Source organism: Aulostomus chinensis, chromosome 11 (genome assembly GCF_037954235.1).
Source record: "Aulostomus chinensis isolate RoL2024-O1b breed Wild chromosome 11, RoL_Achi_v1.0, whole genome shotgun sequence".
Lineage (NCBI taxonomy): Eukaryota > Metazoa > Chordata > Actinopteri > Syngnathiformes > Aulostomidae > Aulostomus > Aulostomus chinensis.
This window is the reverse complement of record NC_141330.1, coordinates 8,545,756-8,568,759: the sequence shown is the minus strand read 5'-3', so window position 1 is coordinate 8,568,759 and position 23,004 is coordinate 8,545,756. Positions and strand designations below refer to the sequence as shown.

The 23,004-nt window shown below is 40.4% G+C and overlaps 4 protein-coding genes across 4 annotated transcripts; 3 read left to right on the top strand and 1 right to left on the bottom strand.

Annotated features, from left to right (window-relative positions):
* Nucleotides 1–689: 689 nt before the first annotated feature.
* Nucleotides 690–5,097, top strand: LOC147253108 (uncharacterized). The gene is made up of 5 exons (XM_086217138.1): nt 690–792; nt 2,277–2,534; nt 3,203–3,487; nt 3,570–3,845; nt 4,794–5,097. The coding sequence occupies exons 1-5, from the start codon at nt 741–743 to the stop codon at nt 4,880–4,882; spliced, it is 960 nt and encodes a 319-aa protein (XP_086073264.1). The 5' UTR covers nt 690–740; the 3' UTR covers nt 4,883–5,097.
* Nucleotides 5,098–6,921: 1,824 nt separating this feature from the next.
* LOC147253107 (cell adhesion molecule CEACAM2-like) lies at nt 6,922–11,085 on the top strand. Its single transcript, XM_086218722.1, has 6 exons — nt 6,922–6,964; nt 7,080–7,412; nt 9,302–9,583; nt 9,693–9,959; nt 10,033–10,122; nt 10,819–11,085. The coding sequence occupies exons 1-6, from the start codon at nt 6,922–6,924 to the stop codon at nt 10,836–10,838; spliced, it is 1,035 nt and encodes a 344-aa protein (XP_086074848.1). The 3' UTR covers nt 10,839–11,085.
* Nucleotides 11,086–12,265: 1,180 nt separating this feature from the next.
* Nucleotides 12,266–22,932, top strand: LOC147253105 (hemicentin-1-like). The gene is made up of 15 exons (XM_086218137.1): nt 12,266–12,507; nt 12,713–13,012; nt 14,266–14,547; nt 14,631–14,894; nt 15,735–16,010; nt 16,107–16,358; nt 16,523–16,798; nt 18,021–18,272; nt 18,384–18,659; nt 18,776–19,027; nt 19,139–19,414; nt 19,496–19,747; nt 19,835–20,116; nt 20,350–20,604; nt 20,900–22,932. Exons 1-15 carry the CDS (start codon nt 12,453–12,455, stop codon nt 20,986–20,988), a joined length of 3,639 nt encoding a protein of 1,212 aa, XP_086074263.1. The 5' UTR covers nt 12,266–12,452; the 3' UTR covers nt 20,989–22,932.
* Nucleotides 21,254–22,901, bottom strand: LOC147253106 (uncharacterized). The gene is made up of 5 exons (XM_086218138.1): nt 22,663–22,901; nt 22,526–22,576; nt 22,308–22,388; nt 22,110–22,184; nt 21,254–21,914 (listed from the first exon to the last, which is right to left on the bottom strand). The coding sequence occupies exons 1-5, from the start codon at nt 22,727–22,729 to the stop codon at nt 21,787–21,789; spliced, it is 402 nt and encodes a 133-aa protein (XP_086074264.1). The 5' UTR covers nt 22,730–22,901; the 3' UTR covers nt 21,254–21,786.
* Nucleotides 22,933–23,004: the final 72 nt, after the last annotated feature.

Genomic DNA, 23,004 nt, shown 5'->3' with positions numbered 1-23,004 from the left:
ATCCGATTTTTATTTATTGTTTGTCATTAAAATACTGTATTCAGAAATCGTGGAAGTACAGTGCTAAACCAGTATTTGTAAATGATGAAGGAAAAAAAAAATAATGAAGTAGTTGTATGGACATTTAAACATAAAGTAATCCAGATTTCAACTTTGTATTGCATTTCGATAACAGTAATAAATAGAAAATTCAGAGGGAAGAAATGCCCTGTCAAGAGAACCTCATCAAAGCAGCAAATATACAGAGTAAAAGGGAAGAATCAAACAACTTTGGTCACGAAAGAAGGATATAAACTACAGCTTTAGTATCAAGACATCAAGAGACTTCATATTTTCCGGTGTCAAACAGCTCCTCCACCACGCTGATCACCTTCGACATGAAGTTGTGTAAAAATATAAGAATCAAACGGCACATCTGAAGTCCTGCTCAGGCTGTCAACTGGACAAGCTGCTGTAAGACACTGCCACCTAGTGTTTCTTACTCTGGTCAGTAGAAAACCCCTCAGATTTTTTTTCTGATTTACTCAGCCGCTGTTAATCAAATGAAAATGATAAATGAAATGATTCTAACTCCTTGCTCACCAAGAGAGTTGCCCTGTCATTTCCTTCGTCTTGCTTGTATTGATTTCATCATCAAGTAAACTCTGACATTGTGAAATCTGGGCGTGACAGAGAGATAAAGGGATAGAGAAAGACTTAGGGGATAATTGTTTGTGTTCAAATCAGCAGAGAACCCAGACATGATACCCCACTGGAGGAATCTCTACATTTTATTTCTGGTGGCACTGAACGGTAAGATTCATAAAGATTCATAAAGATATGAGTTGAAAGATTTAAAAAAAAAAAAAACAATAATATACTTGCAGTTAGAGGGTTAATAGCAATGTTAGAGAAGAGTCAGCAAGTGAAGGTTATTATTGCTTGCATGTTAGACTTTGAAAGTAATTCTTTACCTTACAGTAGAATTATGTGTTTTCATTGAATTAATGATTTATTCTGAATTTATTTCAGTATTTTAATGAGGCCAAATTTAAAAAAAATCCCCTCCAAAAAACAGACAGTCCCTAAGTAAGTAAGCAAATACAGTATGTAAATAAAGTAAAGTAAACAGTCATTGTGTTTGGTCCCAAAAACGCAAGGCTTGAGTTCAGCAGCCAACTTGACTCAATGACACTACAAACCACCGACCAAGCTAGAAACCTTGGTGTTGTTATGGACTCAGACCTGAATTTTAAGATCCACATAAAAACTGTCACTAAATCAGCCTTTTATCATCTCAAAAACATTGCACGAATTAAAGGATTTCTCTCTAAACAAGACATGGAAAAACACGTCCATGCATTTATTCTTAGTAGGCTAGATTATTGTAACGGTGTCTTTACAGGTCTCAGTAAAAAATCAATCAAGCACCTGCAGCTCATCCAGAATGCTGCTGCCAGAGTCCTGACCAACACTAAGAAAATGGACCACATGACACCTGTCCTTAAATCACTGCACCGGCTCCCTGTGTGTCAAAGGATTGAGTTCAAAATCCTGTTACTGGTCTATAAGTCACCAAATGGGCTTGGGCCTAAATACATGTTAGAGCTGCTGACTGGGTATGAAGCATCCAGACCCCTCAGGTCATCAAGGACGGGTCTACTCAGTGTCCCCAGGGTCAGAACCCAACAGGGTGAAGCTGCTTTCAGCTTCTGTGGTCCACACCTGTGGAACAAACTCCCTGAACCTCTGAGGGGGGCACAAACTCTCAGCTCATTTAAATCAGGGCTGAAAACACTGCTGCTTACTGCAGCCTTCTTATAGTATTGATTTGGGATTGATCTGGGTGATTTGATATTGATTTGTCTGCTGTCTAATTGATTTTAAATGATTTTTAAATGTTTTAATTCATGTTTTCGATTTTAAACTGATTCTAACTTTCATTGTCTCATTCCCTCTGTAAAGCACTATGAATTGCCCTGTGTATGAATGGTGCTATACAAATAAATTTGCCTTTGCCTTTTGCCTTTCACTGACAAAAGTCTCAAAGTGCTTTCACCCCACGCGCTTCTAAACCAGAGGCGAAGCAGCAGCAGAAATTTCACCAACACGAGTGAAGTCAGTTTAATCAAATATCTTCATGTCATCATTGATCAACACTGGCAATCGACACAGGTTGACTGAACACTGCCTCGTCAACTAAATTCAACTTGACCAGATCATTTTGGATCAGCCTGAACAGCCATATTGGTGACACACGAGTCCTGGATGACAGTCGAACTCCCCCCCTCTCTCAGGTGAACCAGGATGTGGTTTCAGTATGCAGATTTCCTGGACTGGTGCAGTGACAGCCGGCTTCATTAAAACATTCACCTGTTCATCCTCATGCTTCCCAAACTGCATGTACACCTGGTCCTTTAAGGAGCGCACGGTCAATGGCAGCACATTGGCCTGGGCACCAGATGGACGGGACAGTACGGTGGAACTGCGGTGTGCTGTCCTCCATCCAGAAACATGGGTCTCCAGCAGCATAACCTCCATTGTGGATATTAAGAGTAAGCGCACAAGATCAGTTGTTACACATTTTTTGCCAGACTGGTGATACGGTGCATACAGTTTTGAGGTTCTTCCTTGCAAGTTATTCCTCAGAACAAAAAGAAAGCACAATTCTGAATGATACTACACACAAAAGATGTATTTTTCCCTTTTAAGTACAAACAAATAGATTTCTAGTACTTCTTTGTATTCCAGGATTGGCCCCCAATTTATATTTAAACATATGCTCTGTAATCTAGGAATACATTTATATGAGCTTAAAACAAACAAACCTTAACATGTCTGGTTCGGTGCAACCCTAAACAAGGTCTTTGGAATATTACAAAAAATTAAAGTTGGTAGCAATATAATGATGTCATAACAGTCAAGAGCTTTTGTTTTGAAATACTTTACTGTCATACTTGAAGTACATTTAGCTGATTTTTGCTCTCACCAAGCAGAAGGTTAAAATCAGGAATTTCTTTTGTCACGGCTTAATTTACAAGGCTTGGATTGTGTCTTTAAAGCAGTCAAATTATTTCAGTGACTTCACCAATGCAGTTGTGTCAAGACAGATTATGTAGTCCCACAACAATGAACTGTCCAAGATACAGAGTAGGTTGTTACATATTCTTCTTCTCTTAATAAGCAGTTGGTGTTACTCTCTGTCTGGTGTCCTGTGTTTTAGATCAAGTGTCTGTACGAATCAGTCAACCAGGTACTGTCCCATCTCTTAACACGCCGCTGGACTTGGTCTGCCATGTTGACACACGAGGACCTTCACACACGGGGAACCAGGTGGTTTGGTACAAAGACGGACAGAAAGTGAACTTGCGGCATAATATGCAGCTGCTGCAAAACACCACTCTCCATTTTGACTCGCTGCTGCTCTCTGATGCTGGATTCTACCAGTGTGAGACGCATCTGCAGACGTTGCAACAAGGAGTTTTCAGCCTGGGGTACCTCCTAAACTGTAAGTAATGAAGAATTTAGGAACTGATCAAGGGAATGAGGTAGAACAATTATTTTATTTCTAGCTTTCTCATCTTTGGCAGTTGACACATGGAACGTCAGCATCAGTGGACCTGACACTGTGTTTCCTGGGAGACCGAGTAAATTCACCTGCTTGACAAGTTGTACCATCAACGTGGACTGTGCTGTGAGATGGCCGTTCAGGCAAGGTTTCCCAATGGGAACCTACTTTTCAGTCCATGAAAATGAGCTGTTGTGGACGCCTTCCATACCCGGTACATTCCAGAACTTCACATGTGTTGCGGAAAATGCTGCTGCTGGACTCTCTACCGAGGCCACCAAGATGGTTGAGGTTAAAGGTAAAGAAAACTTCTTACTCAGCAAACATTCAGAAATAGAAGACCCAGTGTGTACCAAGGGGTATCCTCTGAACGGCAACTAGCTAGATGCCATAGCCTGACGTGTGACCCCGCTGAAAGTGTAACTGCTCTTGCGTCAACACAGACCGCAACAGCTGTGGCCAGCTGCCTCTAACATTTCCTCCTACGGATTTCCACACTCTCATTGCAAATGACTTCTCCTCTGGTTTGAGCTCTTTTCTGTTTTATATTTAGCTCATTAAATGAATCTGTTGTTCAGCGATTGATAGCTCAAAATCCCTAAACTATTTTGGTACCACTTTACACTAAATCTCCCCTTACGAATGTTTAATACATGGCTGCCATTGCATTACTTAATTAATTAATTGCATTGTAAACACTTCATAAACTAATAATGAACAGTGGTAGATGAAGATGAAGGTATACTATACAATGGCATTTTTATTCATTTAGGTTACACATGCTATCAGATCTTGCTACCTAACGTAGCAGCATACCTTCATCTTTCCAAATAGTGCCCCCGCAATGATTTGTGGGAAATTAGGATATAAGTCATTGAAAATTGTTAAAGAATGGTTCATGAAGTGTTTACAGCGCAAGTAATAAAGCACGTCTAACCATTTACTAATCCTTTATAAGGGAAGTCTTACTGTACTGTAAGTGGTCCCCCTGATTTCTCTGTTCCATTGTTGAAAGTTGCCTCCACCGCCTACTAAGGTTCAGCAGTGTAACTGCAGTACGCTCCTCCCAGACCTCCACAGAATTCTAAAAATACAGCAATACTTGTCTCAAACCTCTATTTTTGAGTGTAGATGACCTCACTGTTCAATATCAGATCTTGAGTTTAATCTACTCCATGATAATTAAATTAAATCCAGCCTAACCATGTATTTAGCTTTCTTATCTGTTTGCGGTCATCATTTGCAGGTGTTCTCCTGTCAGGATCGGAGGCGATGCAGCCAAGTGGACTTTCTGCAGTAATGCTCATCTCAGGCCTGCTGTCGCTTTCTTGGTGATTCTATGTTTTTATGGTTTAATGTGATGTCTGATGATCTCAAGTTGATTCTGCCGTGCGCAGGGTGAAGGTGGATTTAGCATCTTGAGACCCTGTTTGACTTGACTGTGACCTTTGAACAAGATGCATTAATGATTCACTCACATGTTAAATAGAGCTTCATGTGAATTTTCAGCTTTTATCGTTATTTTTACAATAAAATGTTTGATCCACTGACTCATTGTACTACCCAGCTTTGGAAGCACCTGTGGCCGACTGATACTTAACAGCTTACACAGATAAAAGAATCACACAGAGCAAACAGATGAGGGAGACAAAGGCCTCGAGTGTGTCAGCGTGTGTGACGCAATAATATATCCTCCCTCCTTTTTGTTCCTGTCTTTGTTATCTCAACCAAGTCAAAGCGTTGAAGCAAAAGTAGAAGTATGGGTGTTCTTATGTTATAAATTTGTTTATTTAGAATACTATTCATATACAAAATAGAATAAATGGGAAAGTTTTTTGCCAAAAATCAAAAGTTTATTTCATTTCTCCCAACACACAAGGGCTGCTTTTAGGCAACTTAAAAGAGAACAAAGACTTTTCCTCCTAACTCTTAAAATAAAAAAAGAGTCTCATCTATGTCTTACTCTGTTATACTCTGATTTCTAAATGATTTTAAGGTCCCACGAAGAATGGATCAGTGCGCAAAGAAAAACTCAGCTATGGCTTGTAGGATCTCATCGTAACCTCTGGTTAAAAACACATATAACCTCATCCACATCTTTCTCAGGCCAAAAAACCAGATCATTAAATTACATGTTTACATATTTAAATAAGTCAAATTTAACCTGAATAGTAGCAGCCAGCCGGAGGAGGTGGGTGTAGCCCAAGATAGTAGAACGACAACAAAGCTCAGCCATGCAGAGCCAGCATCAATCACGTAGGCTAGATGCACCTTTGCGTCGCTGACTGGTGACTGCAAGCGTGAGCAGACAAAAAAAAAAAAATGGTGAGAATCTTTAATCGAGATGCATTTGCCCAAATAACATCTTAAAAATTTCAGTTTTACAATATCTGTGCCTGATCAGTCCCATAACATGAAGCTTAAGTATCTGCTGAAACTAATTGTCATAGTCACGTTTAACAAATATTCCGCCCTTTCCCAATCTCACCCTGTGTGTGTCAAGTCATAACAAAGGTGTGCTCATTCTAAACATGTCTCTACTGCAGCTGACATGGAGAACTAGGATGTGCACCAAGTGGTATCATGAAGTAGTTATTCTGTCTTCATATTTTCCTGCAAAAAAAACCTTATCTCACCCACAAAATGGGAACGTAGCATATATAATTTCAAAAATGTGTAGTGACTCAGACCCAAAATGAGAGGGGTGCTCTTAGGAAGCAGGAAGAGCAACAACTCTTACTCCTTTCGTTCAAACTAAATATATATGTCGAATTCGATACATCGTATCCTGCCTCATGGATACAAACGTGTCACTTTGCAGATGTTGCAAGCTCTTTGCTAAGCAGAACATGAACTTGATCTTAACCCAAAAGCAAATTTCCCCCTTCACCTTTAATGATACCTAAAGGGGAACGTGTCACTACAAGGCGTCTGTGTACAACAACAAAAAAATATCAAGATGGAGGGTGGGACAAAAAAAAAAGCAGCATGTCAACATCATACACACCAAACAAGACAGTACCAGTGCAAACATGATGATGATGATGATGATGATGATGATGTCATCTGCTAACTATATATTAACTAACAAAAAAAAAAAAACCTGGACAAATACCACCATCCAAAACCCCACTCCCCAATCCTACCACGCATACCTCCTGTCATAATTTGTCATTTACCACCCAAGACGGCAAATGAAAATGATAAAGTACCCATTGTGAGTTTGACCAGCATGAACCAGAGGCCCCTGTTGATAAGAACCAGGGTTTCTTCTTCAGGTATTTATGAGAGGGGGGCTGGACATACAATGCACAAGTATAATAGAGCAGAACAGGTAAAGGCCGACAAAACACTAACAGAAAATGAAGAGGAGAATGGAAGGAAGACTGGCGATTGTGCTGCTGGTTTTAATACAAGGTAGACTCCAGCATGAAGCTGTGATCATGCTGATTCATTTACACTGAGGATAAAAGGACGTATAAATGCCTTTTTGAACTGTTTGATCAACCATGTTCCTCCTGTTTCTGATCAGGCCTTCAAGAATTAACCTCTTCAGGGGTTCTGGGCTCTGGTGCTGTGGAAATCCAACCCTCCACCAACCCTGTAGTCGTCGGGGACACAGTGACGCTGTCTCTGTCTCCTGTGATGGCTCTGAGTGGGGGTAGCTGGGCGTTGAGTGATGCCCCCATTGTCACCTGGCTTGGAGAAAACCAGATCAGGGCACCCAGCTACACTGGCAGAGCCACGGTCAACATCCTCACTGGAGCTCTCAATTTGACCTCCGTCACCGTGGAAGACTCAGGAGTCTATGTGATGCAGAGCAACAATCCCCAGCTTCGGGTCAACACCACCCTCATTGTTCTTGGTGAGACTACACACTTGAAAGATTATAGGCATGACGGTACAAACTCTCTATTCTCTCCTGGCAATCTCTACTAAAATGTAAAAAAAAAACCAAACAAACAAGTGAAATGCCTATTTGATCATATTTTAGTCAGCTGAAATAGAGACACAAATTTGTTAGCACATCTGTCTTTAAATCCTATAATTTCAGATTGATTTGATGATCTTTCATTGTTCGCTGGAGCACAGGGAATATCTAGTTCAATGACATTTCAACAGCTTGATGTTTCCTATAGAAAAAAAAAACATTAGTCTGGAGATACACTTCTTACCTGAAGTACACTCAAGCTTAAGAGTGACTGTAAAAGGTGTCAGTCATTTTGCTGCAGGCGCTGTCGCATGAGGTACCGCACGTGGAGGGTCAAGGCCGTCATTAATTTAATAAAAATGAACAGTACATCCTAACAAGTTCAACTAGCTTGTAAAACATAGTCATATAGAGAATGTCTGACTTATTTAAATGTAATGACAAATAATAGAAGTCCAATCAGTTTTTCAATGAGAGAAAAGGAAATTAGTGGCGTCGAAAAGAAGACAGCGACGTACAAATATACTGGATTCAAGCAAATTAAGACCAAAACAGAACAGAAGAGGGGGGAAGCTTGTTGGAAAGAATTGAAGACTGGCTCAGTTTCAATTTTGAGAGTGCTCTGCAGGAAACTGTAGCACACACCCTCAGACTGTGAAAGACACAAAGGTGCTCATGACATGTTTACATTATCCTTTCAGAGGAACCAGTTTTTGTAATGACTTTGGATCCCGGAAAAAATAACGAAGAACTGAAAAGAATTTGGGTTTTGGCTAAACGATGTTTGCACTAACAACAACTAAATTCAACATACTCAACTGAATTTTGTAAATAACAGCTCACATGGGTTCTGAGTTTTACGACCTTATGCTGACTAGTCACTCTGTCTCTGGTGCTTGTCAACAATATTTATACTCCCCTTTGTATCTCTATCTGCAGTGACCATGTTGTAAAATGTAAAAAAAAAAAAAAAAAAAAAGTTTAAAAAGGTTTGTAATTTCTATTTAATGTCCTCATGAGCTCTGAAGAAGTAATTTCATGTTTAATGTTTAATTAATTTAGTTTTAATGATTTGAACAGACAATAATTGATAAGATGTGCATAAATGATACATTCAATCAGTATTATTTAATTTTCCAAAGTCCGCAAGCTTGAGCTTTTACATACAGTTGTAGCATTATTAGAAAGAGAGAAGAGGGACATTTTAACTCTGATCTTACTAAAAGCACATAAACCCAGATAGGACAAGAGTAAATTCTTATCGTGAAGACAGCTACAATAAAAAATCTGGTAAAAGCAGAAGCAAAAGGCTTTGAAAGCATTTCAAGGTATAATGTAAAAAGTAAGAATTTGAAGGCTGGTTTCTGATGAGGTCATTTCGTACTAGACCTACAGTACTACAATTTCATCTCCTAAAATAAAAAAAAGAATTAATCTGAAACAAATAGAACTTTGCTCCGATGAGAACACATATGATATGAAAACTCCACTTGCTCTGATGGATCCACTAAGGGATCGTCCTTTCACTGCTGTTCTTCACTCCATTTTGGTTGAAATCTGTCCTGAAGATACAAATAAACCTAACTCTGCTAAATAAATAAATAAATAAATAAGCAAATAAATAAAAGAGGACAAGACTCAAACAAAAGTAACAATACCAGAAAATGGTGTAGTTACAGGAAATATCTGTACATCCCATCTCATTTGTCTTAGCCCCTGAAACTGTTGCTGACCGTCTCTGTTGTTTCCAACCTATGAACACTCACACGTTCTGCTAGAGAGAAGCATGCTAACAGTATCAGCTCACTGTGTCTTATCCACAGAGCCCATTTCAAACGTGACTCTCTCTGTGAGTCAAACCGACCTGGTTGAGCTCAGCGGATCAGTGGTTGTCACATGCTCCACCTCCTCTGGATCGTCCCCCTCTTACATCTGGCTGAACGGCAGCTCTCCGGTCAAAGACAGCGAGAGAGTTCAGCTCACCCATGAAAACTCAACTCTCACATTAGTTAATGTGACCCGTTATGACCGAGGACCTTTCCAGTGCTGTGCCTTCAACCCAGTCAGTAATGGCACTAGTGATTTATTGAATTTAACAATCAGCTGTGAGTGGAATATTGTCCTTTTTTATATACTTATTCACAGTGATTCTCCCATTTATAACCATTCAGTTAGAATTACAGGACCGATGACCTCTCCTCTTTCTCCCTGTAGATGGCCCTGATAACATGGCCCTTACAGTGAATGGGCAGAATGCTACTTCCCTTTTAAGTGGATCAAATCTGACCCTGGTCTGCTCGGTGGAGTCCGGCCCTCCAGCTCAGCTACAGTGGGCTTTCAAAGGAGAGCTTGTGAACGTCACAGGTCCACTGTTAGAACTGTACACCGTCAGTGAGGACCAAAGCGGTCCGTATTCCTGTCTGGCCTTCAACAATCAAACCAACGTCAGCAGCAATATCACCACATCCATCACAATAAGCAGTGAGTGTGTCAGTCCAGTAACATCAGCCTCCATATTTGCTCTCACACTCATCCTTCTGTTGGTTTGTTCTAGAGTCGCCGGCATCAGGATCTGGACAACGTGTAGTTAACACATGGCTCCTCCCCGTCCTGTTGTTGGTCGGACGTCTCTCCTCATCCCTTGGTAGGATGTAGAATAAATACATCGTACTTTTGTCTGTTCAGAGGGGCTGCACACCGAAGTTAAGAGCTTATCAATATCCGTTCATAATATTTTAATGAATTATCGGTCAGAAATATGACTTTACTGAACGTTTTACGTGGAATACAGTATTTGCAGAAAATATTCAGTCAGGTTAAAAAACATAGAAGCAGGTTGGTTAGTTGTGTGGTCAGTTATAGTACATGCTGTTGTATGACAAAAAAAATGGAATGTGAGTGGGGGACTTCGGTAGATAGATAAACTATTCTATTTTGATATATGATTCTAATATCTACAAATTAATTTCTTGTTACTACATTGTTACATGAGTACATGGTCTTAGAATGACATTAGATGAAAGTGGATACATTGGACTGTTCAGAAAAAGGAAATCCCCACTTTACAAAATCATTTGTAATGGAAACTACAGGCAGAATCAGAAAGATCTGAATCCTCTCTGAGATGAAAGGACCGTTTAGATACAGTCAGCACAGTTTCCTACACATTCACTTGAGATCATCTACTATTGCCAAACTAGTGTGTAGGTGAAGGAGAGAGGAAATAATGACAAAACATGTTTGACCTCAGTGTTTATTCTTTAAGAAGGAATGTAGGACAATATAATAACATGAATAATGACACTCCTGGACAAATAGAATGACTGCTTTTCCTTCACAGGTGGCTCATTCAGTCCATGAATGAACAATGAAGCATTCAAAACCAAACTCCAGGTGCCACTGTTTTGGAAGAATACAGATAAAAAATAATATGTTTACTTTCAAATATTTACACGATTCCCAGACTGGATCCTTAAGGAAGCAAATATAAAACTAAATGTTTACCCTTTGCATCAATAAATAATTGCCTTGCCGTGTTGTATGTTATTTGTTATCCCTTGTGTTATCATATGTGGAGTGTGGTACATTTATAGATCGATAATTTCTTTCAAAAATTATAATAAAGTAAATATCATCAGCAAAATGGAAGTCTCTGTACATTCTTTGGCCACTTTAATGTGCTCAGGGACAGGTTTGCAGGAACGTCCCAGTCATATTCACACAGTGCCACTGCGTATGAGTTGAGGCCCAACTGCAAGACTAGGAAATTTGTATGTTCACTGGTCAAAAAGTCATTTGGCAATTAAATTGTATTTTAAAGTGAGAAGGAACCTCGCACACAATAGCGGGAGGATCAGCTGTAACCATTACACAAGTAAACAACTGACTCCGTTATCCTCAGATCAATACATCACTCTGCGCAAAGTCTTGAAGTTTTATCAACATGATCTCTCTGTACGTCTACACTGAGTTGTAATTATTCAGAGTACAAACGTGAGAAAAATCCCTGGGTCTGCTGTCTATATTTACTTTTTATGAACAAGCAACCACTGAGCGTTAATAAGGAAGAATGTTAAAGATATGCGAACGTGATAGCGACAGGTCACTTTTGCTATTTCTTTTAGAGCTGCTCGGAAAGCCTTACTGCAGTAAGTGTGTTTGTTCAAGATAGCCATTCTGAGGGTCAGTGGTTACAATAAACACAGGGAAAGGGAAAGGAAGAGAGAACGTAGCAACTATTAAAAAAAAATGGAAATTCTACCTTAGTAAAGGTAGAGATTTGAGCATCCAAATAAAAGTAGACATATATATGTTGTCTGTGTATTCCAGAGTTTAGGATTATTTGATCCAAATACCTGCATGTGTAAATTCTGTCAGCATTGTGTTAAGAGGTGCAGCTCATCATTGCCAAGTAACGGACAAGAAAATGTTCCCATTGACATACATTGATCAGTACGAATTTCTAAGTTTATTGGTAGATATATAAGTTCTACTTTTTTCATCTCCCATGTTAATGTATTGTTATTTTGTGAGCCAGTGCTGGTTAAGCCCCTGGATCATTTTCCTCAGGTGACCCCTAAATGAGCGAATGGGATTTCAATTCAATAGAAACTCAACTTGTTACCTTGTAACTTGCAGGCCATACAGGAAAGTTACAACATGTTCCCATACTCTCCTTTGATTCTTGCGGAACAGCACAAGTTTACAGTAAATGGACACTCCTTTGGTGTGTATGCCGGAAAAAAAAAAAACCTCAAAATGAAGCAGGGCAAAACAAGGAGTGGCTATCAGCATCAGGTGGCATGGTGATGGTCAGAGCTACGCATTTGCATCACGAGAAAAGAAAGCCGGACTGATAATAGAGCAAATATTTGCTGATCTGAAGGCGACTGGGGAGGAGAAGCAGATTAAAGTCCGCTTAGGTGAGGAGGACATTTGCGCCACTTACAAGCAAAAAACAAGCAGAGGAGTAGAATGGAGTCTCCCGCTGTGTTTATCACAATCCTCACAATAATGTCATGTGCGACAGGTAAGACCGAATACATTTAAGTTGATTCCTTCTTATTATCTTTTGATTTTGTTTTTTTAGTTACTAGTTTTTCAGTGACAAAAGTTTGAGTCAGGGTGTAAATCTTAAAGTTACAATGTCAAAAACAACTGTTTAAGGTCATGTAAGTGTTTTATGCGTATCTAATACTAGATAAGTGAACATAACATTTGTTCCTTGTTTCCAGATCGTGTCTGGAGCCAGAGGATATATGCATCTGAAAACCCATTACCAGTGGGCAGCAATGTCACACTGTACAGTCACAGTAGCAGCCCCATCAATAACGGGGTCTGGATCTTCAACAATAAAGTCATTTTGATAAATTTCCCAGGTAATACAGTCATTTATGACCCTTGGAAGGAAAGGGTTACATTCAACTCAAGCACCTCATCACTGACCATCATGTCAGTGCAGCAGGACGACTCTGGCATGTACACATTGCAGGGGGAGAACTTTTCCGCGGCTTCTTTAAAACTGTCGGTCCAAGGTAAGAAAAACTTTTTCGCTGTTTAACCACAACACACGTGAAACAAAATGACGGTATTTTAAATAAGTTGGATCCTAGGTTCATTTGCAAGGCAAAGACAGATGAGCTATTAAGGACACATTGCTTGTAAATTCTCAAATGATATAATTATGAATGGGATGTTTTGTTATCCCAGTCAGATATGAACCTTTTTAAATACATTTAATATCCATTCACATGTATGAATACACATTAAACGTAGCAGAGGTGATTCCGAAACGGCAGTTAAATCAGGTTTTATCGACTTGTGTTGTACGCCCTTTTTCACATCAGCCATTTTGACATGTCAGGTGAACACAGGTAGAGTTAACAACAAAGTCTCTGTTCTCATTGTCCTTCACTGTTTATCATAAAAGCCATTCCAGACAGTCAGCAGGCACAGGACCAGGGTCCTGGCCCACCCTTGAATGGAACTGGGAGTAATTAATGTAAACAGTTTCACCTGTGTGTCCCTCACAATGACAAGTCAAAATGGCTGCTGTGAAAAGACTGGCAGAGAACGGTTGAGACGTGAGCCTTTTCTGTTGTCACATGGCACTTCTTTGCCTGATGGTGCAATTTTTCACTTCAAGAGTTTATTTTTGGAAGATTTTAGATATATTTTACCTGTTAGACCAATCCATAGGCTACGTACCAGTCAGTTTATCATACTAGGTTATCGTCGGTGTGGTAAGAGTAAAGCCGATGGAGAAAGTATACGGGATGGTTGAAAATCTGTCCTAAAATCTGGTGAAAGAGAAATGGTAGCCTGGCACAAGTGAAGTTGTTGTTCTATTTGCTTTGATTCCAGTAAATGAAATAGAGAGGAATGCTTATTTATTTGGAGGACTAGCTGAAGCATTCGTAAGGATTATAATCCCTGAAATATCTATTTGGCACCTGTTTTTCTCTCATCTCAAAGGAGAGAGGTGAAGGTAACACTGCCTGATGTCAATTTGTGACCAGATCGTGTCAAACTCATCAATGTGACCATGTTTAGAGTTTAAGTTTAGTATGTTTATATTTGCCAAATAACATGAGGAAAGTTGTTTGGAATGTATTTGACCTTAAATCAAAGTCATACAGGAATTAAATTTGATTTTGGCATCATGCACATTCATCACATTTTGGTTTATCACTGCTGCCTGAAACTGAGTCAGGTAACACCTTTGTTTGTCCTCTGCACTCTCACACCTTCATAATTGACAAATACCTTGATATTTCCCTCCCTGCAGTCCCTGTCTCACATGTGACCCTGAGGGCAAATGCAACCAACCTGGTGGAATTCAATGACACAGCAGTTCTTACGTGCTCTGTGTCCAACGGCTCAGATCTGTCATATACGTGGCTAAATGACAGCTCTGTGGTCACAGCTAGTGACGGAGTTCAGCTCAGTGACGGAGGCGCCATTCTCACAATAATGGCAGTGACCCGCTATGATGTGGGGCCGTTCATGTGTAACGTGTCCAATGGTGTCAGCGAAGAAATTAGTCCATCTGTGTCTTTTAACATCAGCTGTGAGTTCTCTCTGAAACAGGCATGATTAAAACATCTCCTATCATATCATCCACCGCTAAATTCCCTCTTGTTCCTTCATTAGATGGCCCAAGTAACACAACAATGATGATCATGCCAATGGAGCACACCTACAGGGTAGGGTTAAATATCACACTGTCATGCTCAGTGGAGTCCCACCCTCCGGCAACGGTCCACTGGATGGTTGATGGGATGCATCTCAACCAGTCTAGCCCCAAGCTTCAACTAGAGGAGGTCACTGAGGGCGAGTCAGGAAATTACACATGTGTGTTTTACAACCAGGCCACTCACAGATTCAGCAGTGCAAGTTCAATGATCAGGATAATGGGTAAGTCTGGAGGTGGAGGTGGACCAGATATTCTCCGGTGAATTCAGCGTGACTGAAGGAGGTTTACTTTCTTTAACAAGGACGAAACAGCCAACTGGCTCTGTCATCATAACACAGTATATCTCAAAGCAGAAACCAAAGGGTATTAACCCAAGGCCAGACTAGTTCTTGGCCAAGCTCAGTGACTTCATGGAATCTTTTTGCCCTTTCGAGACAATAATAGCAGGATTTCCCTGCTTTCAAGCAGCTTTCTCCTACACTTCTTGTGATCAGCTGCTGGTTAGCTTAGCCTTAATTGACAGACAGTGGCATGAATATACTCATCCAAATGTGCACGAAATAATTGTCCTCAAATACAGCACTCTTATACAATAAGTTTTTGTGTAATAACAACTTATCTTTGGATAAATTCATGAATAATGTATCTTCTTGGTCAATTGAGAATGCAGAAAATGGTACCCAGCAACAAGGTGATAGAGACCAGTGATTAACAACAGCAACACTACACAAAAAGTCTACAAAGTATGGAATGTATTGTTCCGGATAATCTAAGTTCTCCTGTGGAAATCTTTAGGTCGGCAGTTTTTAGTTCGAATCACAGTGCTTGTGAGGTAAGGAGCATATAGTCAGGTAAAGACCTATCACACAATACGGTGAGCTGAATTCTCAGTACAAGTAATGACGAGGGAGAAGAAGTTCTTCATTAATTCAAAACAACTCAAGGAGAGTGACTGACAAACAAAAGACTGAGGGTTAAGTAACGCTTTAAGGCGGCACATGCACATAAATCATCCTACAAACGTGTGAACTGAAGTATTCCATTCTCTTCTCCTCCTGCAGCACCAATAGCAGCAGTTGTGGTGAATCACACTGGTGGTCCAGCAATACTTGATGAGCCCTTCACTATGCACTGTCAAGTGACTGGATCAGTTGATCACATTCAGTGGTGGAGGAACGGTTATCCAATATCTGCTGACAACACAACTGTTCTTGACATGGACAACAAGACTCTGACTCTCAACCCGGTCCAGTTTTCAGACGGTGGAGTTTACCAGTGTCAAGCTTTTAATGCTGTGAGTAACAAGACCAGCAGCCCCTACACAGTCGAAGTAAACTGTAAGTATTTTATCATTGGAGAAGACATTTATTGATGATGTTGATACCTTCACTAAAAAAAAATGACCTATCTGCTTCTTTCTCTGACATTAAAAGATGGCCCAATGACACCGGTGATCACGGGGCCGTCCATGGCTCTGACAGGAGCACTGGAGATGCTCAACTGTTCAAGCGCCTCACATCCTCCCAGCCACTTCAGCTGGTACTTCAACAATTCCCAGGTGGCTTCCTCCTCAGTGTACCATGTTGGACCTCTGACGTTAAATATGAGCGGGAAGTACATCTGTGTGGCCTACAATAACGTCACTGGCAAAAACAGCTCAGCATACAAGATGCTCACTGTTCTGGGTAAAAGCAGCTCCACATATGTGGAGAAACGCTCTTTTGTTTTCTTGAATATGCTCATGTCTTTATGGTGAAAATGAAGCAAGAGCAAAGAAAATGTTGACTGTGGTGAAGCTGGAGTTGCTAATGCAGTTTCAGCGGTCCTTTAACTCTCTGTCTTTTCACAGCTCCAGTGACCAAAGCGGCAATAAAAATAGTCGGCACTCCAGCAATCATAAACCGCACTTTCACTCTGAGCTGTGACGCTACCGGGAGTGTTGAGTCAGTCATCTGGATGTATGATGGCAGCCAACTGTATCCTGACAACGGAAGAAATATATCTATGAGTAACACCATCCTCACCTTCCATCCAGTTAAATTCTATGATAATGGGATCTACAAGTGTGTAGCCTTCAACCCATTCAGCAGTTCAGCAAGTGACAACTTTACACTGACTGTTGCTTGTAAGTTCTGGGAGCGCAACTAGGTTCATATTCCATTTTAATTAACATTATCTACAGGATCTTTGTCTGAGTGAATAGAAAAAGTAATACAGTACAGAACCCTGGAAAGGCCAAGGAGCCCAATAGAGAGAGATGTTTTTGGGGCCATAGGAAAAAAGTTGCTCCCATGCTTTGATAATTTGTAGACATAATCATGAACAAGCATGGGACAGACAGATGGACAAACTCAAATTATAATGTCTCCAGTATAGCCATGTTTGGCTGATCTTGCAATTGCAGGAAATTATGAAGTGTAGTGTTCCACTGAAGATTGACTGATTCATGACAGATTTTACGGGCAGCACAGTGGTGCAGTGGTCAGCACTGTCGCCTCACAGCAAGAAGGTTCCGGGTTCGAGGCCCGGCTCAAGCACAGGGTCTATCTGTGTGGAGTCTCCATGTTCTCCCTGTTCCTGTGTGGGTTCTCTCTGGTACTCCAGCTTCCTCCCACAGTCCAAAGACATCAAGAGGGGATGAGGCTGATTGATACTCTAAATTGACTGTAGGTGTGACTGTGGATGTGAATGGTTGTCTGTCTCTATGTGATGGTCCTGTGATGGACTGGTGACCTGTCCAGGGTGAACCCCACCTCATGACCGAAAGCCACTGGGATAGGCTCCACCCCCCCCCCCCCCCCCCCCATGACCCTTAACAGGATAAGCAGAAGAAAATGGATAGATGGATGGATGGATGGATGGATTTTAAAAATACAAAACTCTTGATGTGGTTTGGTTTTTAGACTTCATTGAACTTCCACTGGCACATATATGAGACTCAGTTCAAACTAACAGAACTTTCTTTCCTACCCTGACATGTTTTCAACTCCAAACATCCTGCGGTCTTCCTCAAAAGAGTCACATGATGTTGCTGTGCCCTGTCAGCTGATTTCATACAGGTTTAGAGGTCCCACAGGCAAGATGACAAAGCCTGACAGCCCACATCACCACAACATCATGTGACTCTTCTGAGGAAGACTGCAGGCTGTCAAAACATATCAAGGTACAAAATAAAGTTTTGTTTTGTTTTGTTTATATTTGAGTTTGTAATAGAAGTGAGACTAAATGATGATTTTTGGACGAAACTTAGCTCAGTTCTTCCTGGAGCAATTAAATTCTGCATGTGGGTGTTTTGACATTAATCTGACTACATTCTCATTAAAGCTAATAACATTCCTTTTGTTTAGATGGACCAGAAACACCGACCATCATGGGTCCTAGTGTAGCAAAGCAAGGAGACACCGTCATCCTTAGCTGCTCAGCATCGTCGTACCCTCCCCCCCACTACAAATGGTACTTCAATGATTCTTTAGTGGCCAATACCTCAGACTACGAGACCCCCCCTCTTACCTCACACATGGGTTGGATGTTCACCTGCGTGGCCTTCAACTACATCACTGGCCACAACAGCTCCACCGACAGGACGCTTACTGTTTATGGTGAGGCTTGTTTGTTTGTTTGTTGGTTTTATATTTCAGTGTGAATGTATTTTGTGTTTCCAATACGTAGCTCAGAGAAGGACAAATACATTAGTTTTGCTTTGTTTTCAGCCCCAATAACAGCAGTCCATGTCCAGTCAACCATGAGTCCTGCCATAGAAGGTTCTTCATACAATCTAACATGTAATGTGACTGGACCCGTTGTTGATTTTCAATGGATGAAGTACGGCAAGCCTCTATCTGAAAACCACACAGCTGGCATCTACATAGAAAAGGAGAAAGTCATCTTCAAACCAGTGACCCGTCATGATACGGGAGAGTACCAGTGTGTGGCTGTTAATCCTGTTGAAAACATGACGAGCCCTTATTATACCCTTGATGTCAACTGTAAGTTTCACATTCAAAGATTTAATTTGTAAGCTCCATATTTTATAATTCTATATACTAGATATATCCTTGCTGTTGCAGTTGGACCAGAAAGCTGATAATATACTTTTGTTTAGATGGACCAGAAACACCGACCATCATGGGTCCTAGTGTAGCAAAGCAAGGAGACACCGTCACCCTTAGCTGCTCAGCATCGTCGTACCCTCCCCCCCACTACAAATGGTACTTCAATGATTCTTTAGTGGCCAATACCTCAGACTACGAGACCCCCCCTCTTACCTCACACATGGGTTGGATGTTCACCTGCATGGCCTTCAACTACATCACTGGCCACAACAGCTCCACCGACAGGACGCTTACTGTTTATGGTGAGGCTTGTTTGTTTGTTTGTTGGTTTTATATTTCAGTGTGAATGTATTTTGTGTTTCCAATACATAGCTCAGAGAAGGACAAATACATTGGTTTTGCTTTGTTTTCAGCCCCAATAACAGCAGTCCATGTCCAGTCAACCATGAGTCCTGCCATAGAAGGTTCTTCATACAATCTAACATGTAATGTGACTGGACCTGTTGTTGATTTCCAATGGATGAAGTACGGCAAGCCTCTATCTGAAAACCACACAGCTGGCATCTACATAGAAAAGGAGAAAGTCATCTTCAAACCAGTGACCCGTCATGATACGGGAGAGTACCAGTGTGTGGCTGTTAATCCTGTTGAAAACATGACGAGCCCTTATTATACCCTCGATGTCAACTGTAAGTTTCACATTCAAAGATTTAATTTGTAAGCTCCATATTTTATAATTCTATATACTAGATATATCCTTGCTGTTGCAGTTGGACCAGAAACACCCATCATTTATGGGCCATATTTGGCTGAGACAGGAGATGACGCAATCTTCAACTGTCATGCCTTGTCGTTTCCGCCAAACCGGTACTCCTGGTGGTACAATGGTTCCGTGCTGGTCAATACATCAGCACTCACACTCAGGGATTTAACTTTAAACATGAGTGGAAACTACACTTGTTCTGCCTTCAACCCTATAACAGGAATCACAAGAAGAGAAGAAAGAATGTTCACAGTCATTGGTGAGAAATCTTGAGTTTCACTCTTTCAGTGCATGTGGTGCGGCCATGTAACTCACTGTTCATATAATGATTGTTTTCTGTCCACAGAGGCTATAAAATCAGTGGAGGTCCAACAAAACAGAGTTCCAATATACGGAGAAAACTACACCCTCACCTGTCAAGTTAATGGGCCTTTTATCTCATTATACTGGATGAAGGAAAACGTTTATTTGGGAATGTACCCTCCTTCCAACCCATATATACCGCATCATGACAGCAACACACTGCAGTTCAAGTCATTGACGCTAAGCGATGATGGGTCTTACCAGTGTGTTGCTTTTAACCAGGCTGGTCCTCATGAAAGCCCTCAGTTCCAGCTCCTGGTGAATTGTGAGTTTATGAAGCACCAGTGTTTCATTTTGTTTATCTGAAAACGTATTCTTTTCCTTCAGTGGTTGGAGCTCTCTAAATATGTGTTTGCATAAAAATGCTTTGTTACGTATTTTTAGGTCAGTGGAAATGGCACGCTTGTTTAAAATGTTTGTTTTTTTTCAAGAAAGATCATGTTTTATTGTACTGTACGTTTATTGTAATTCTGACAGGCACTCTGCCTCTCTTTGCAGATGGTCCTATGAGCATTAATGTCTCTGGTCCAGATTCTGCAAGCCAAGCCTCCTCTGTGACCCTTACATGCACCGCTCCTTCTCGGCCAGATTGTGACTTTCGCTGGTTCTTCAACAACCAGCCATCAGCAGTGAATACTGGCTCCACTATCACTATCATAGCATCAGAAAAGACTATGGGGAACTACACATGTGAAGCAACAAACCCTGTTACAAAGATCTCAATGCAGAAAAGTAAAATCTTTCGTGTCAGCGGTGAGTGAGCCTTTCCTCTCCTCTCTCCTTTGCCCATCGATATCTTCATAAAAACAATTCAAAAAACATGGAGTGTCGCTCATTTTGTAATATCAGAAAAGCTCCTGCACTTGAACTCTACAGAATAACTTTTGTCATTATAATGTTGAATCCCAGGCAAAGCAAATATTTGATGTTTGTAAGAGACTGTCTGCTAGGATAGAATCCGTTTTAATGAATATTTCCCCTATTTTAATGTTATCTTCTCTTTCCTCAAAAATTGCAATCAATTCTCCCTCTTTTGTTTCTCTTCCAGGTGTTGCCCCTGACCTCCACTCCCCATCCCAAAAAGGTCTGATACTGATGAGTCTGTTTGCCTTGTCTGTCTCTGTGCTGATCCACTGAGTCCTCCACCCCGGACGACCCGGTCAGAATAAAATAATAAATAAGGAGTAAAAGTGAAATTTCACCAAAAAAAATTCTCGTTTAATCTTTTGCTCACACAAACTGCTGAGCTAAAAACGTTCTGGCCTCCAAGCTCATTTGTCATCCAGGTCTGTGCTCCCAAATGTAGCTTCCAGGGCTGATATTCTCAGAACTGCAGACTCACAAAGAAGTCATGAGATCATCAAACTGTGATAAACAATTTTATGGTGAAGTTTCAGTCAGTTTTAGGGTAACAAAGAAACAAGTGATGCCATGTGATGCCATTGTCGATTATTCTGGATAAACCAGGAATTTGTACTTGATGTTTGACAATTTGTATATACTGTTTGATATACATTTTCTTTATTAGATACATTTTAAGCAATTTATAATGCAGCATGGTAACATTCACCAAAAAAACTGACAGTCATATTATTGGCATTGCCTGATTCTTTTTGTTTTCCATTTCACTTTAATTTGTTTGCATAATCGTTAGAGAAATTAATTATGATGTATTCCTTCAAGATGCCTCTAGATTTTCATTGATATTTTTAAAACTGTAAGTAAATGAATTTTTCCATGCTTTGATTTTTGGTATGTATTTCTATGTTTAAAAAAAAAAAGGCACATTCATTTGTTTGGTACTCAACTGGATTCTATAGAGTTGCCGTTGTGATTTAACTTTAAATTGGTGAACTATTGTCACAAATGCTTAGAAGAAATGCAATTCTGCACAAGGAAATATTGCAAGAGCCAGTATATTCTTCCTTGTGCCATTCACATGGGGACACTGGGACTGTTGAACTTCCTGGTAATCACACCTTTCTTCAGTTGGGAAAACCGGCAGCATTTTACCATTGTCTTGTCTTGCATCCTTTGCCGGAGTGTTCTCCCTGGTTTCATTCCTGAGAGGAGGAAAAATAAAAATGAATTGAGCAAAGTACTCCAAAAGCTGCAATCAAGACTTTTGAAGAGAGATATTTTAATATAAGCCAACATGGATGGACTGAATATAAGACAATGCTGATTTCCTACTCCAGTTTTATATCTCAGTTTATCAAATGAATTATTTACTACTCTATTAAACATAGGCAACCCACCTTTTGCACATCTGCCTCTGCGTCTGGAAGACCGCTGATGAATGCACTGGGAGTTTACGGCTCCTTTTTTCTTCCCTGCACAAGCCAAATACACAAGGGCTTCAATAATGGAGCCTAGAAATGTGGCACATAACATAAGGAAACGCCAGCTGGAGATGTACTTTGTTTTCTTTAACGCCTTGATTATCCTTGTCTCACCTGTATAGTCACACTGGATGCTGTGCTGTCTTGATGTCTTGATTGGATTTGCAGTAGTCAAAGCTTCAACAACAGCAAAAACTGAAACAAAATTGTTATCATACCTATTTTTTTTCCCCCCAAAAAAAGAGAAGATTTCTGAACATTATATAACAAACAAATGTAACTGTAAAAGTCAGTAAAATTACTTAAATCCCTCTCAAACACTGATATCCTACCATTGGTGAAGGGGCTCACAGTTACGGCTTTCTCAGGTGTCTCAGCAGCACCTTTGAAATATGAAGCAATATTACAAGACAATATGCACACAGGAATACTTTTTTTTAACAAGTGTTATTTAATCATGATACAATACCTTGATACTGACTGGTGAATGTTTGCAGTAAAAGAATCAAAATCCAATAGCAAGCGTTCAGTGCCATGCTCTCCTAAAGTCAAACCTGCATGTGTACAAACTCGAGTCCGAGCGAGGTACTGAATCTCCTGCGACTGTGGCTCATTCAAAGACATGGTGTTGGTGACTCAAACCCTGACAACGCACCATCTCCACAGCAGCTGGTGTTGGATATCACACCGGATGTACCTTTGCCAACAAACTTGATATGTCTTTCAAATAAAAGTTCATTGTTGTGAAAAACTGAGAGAACCACCTGAAGGCTGTTATTATATACTCTTGCTGTAGTTTTAATATGTAACA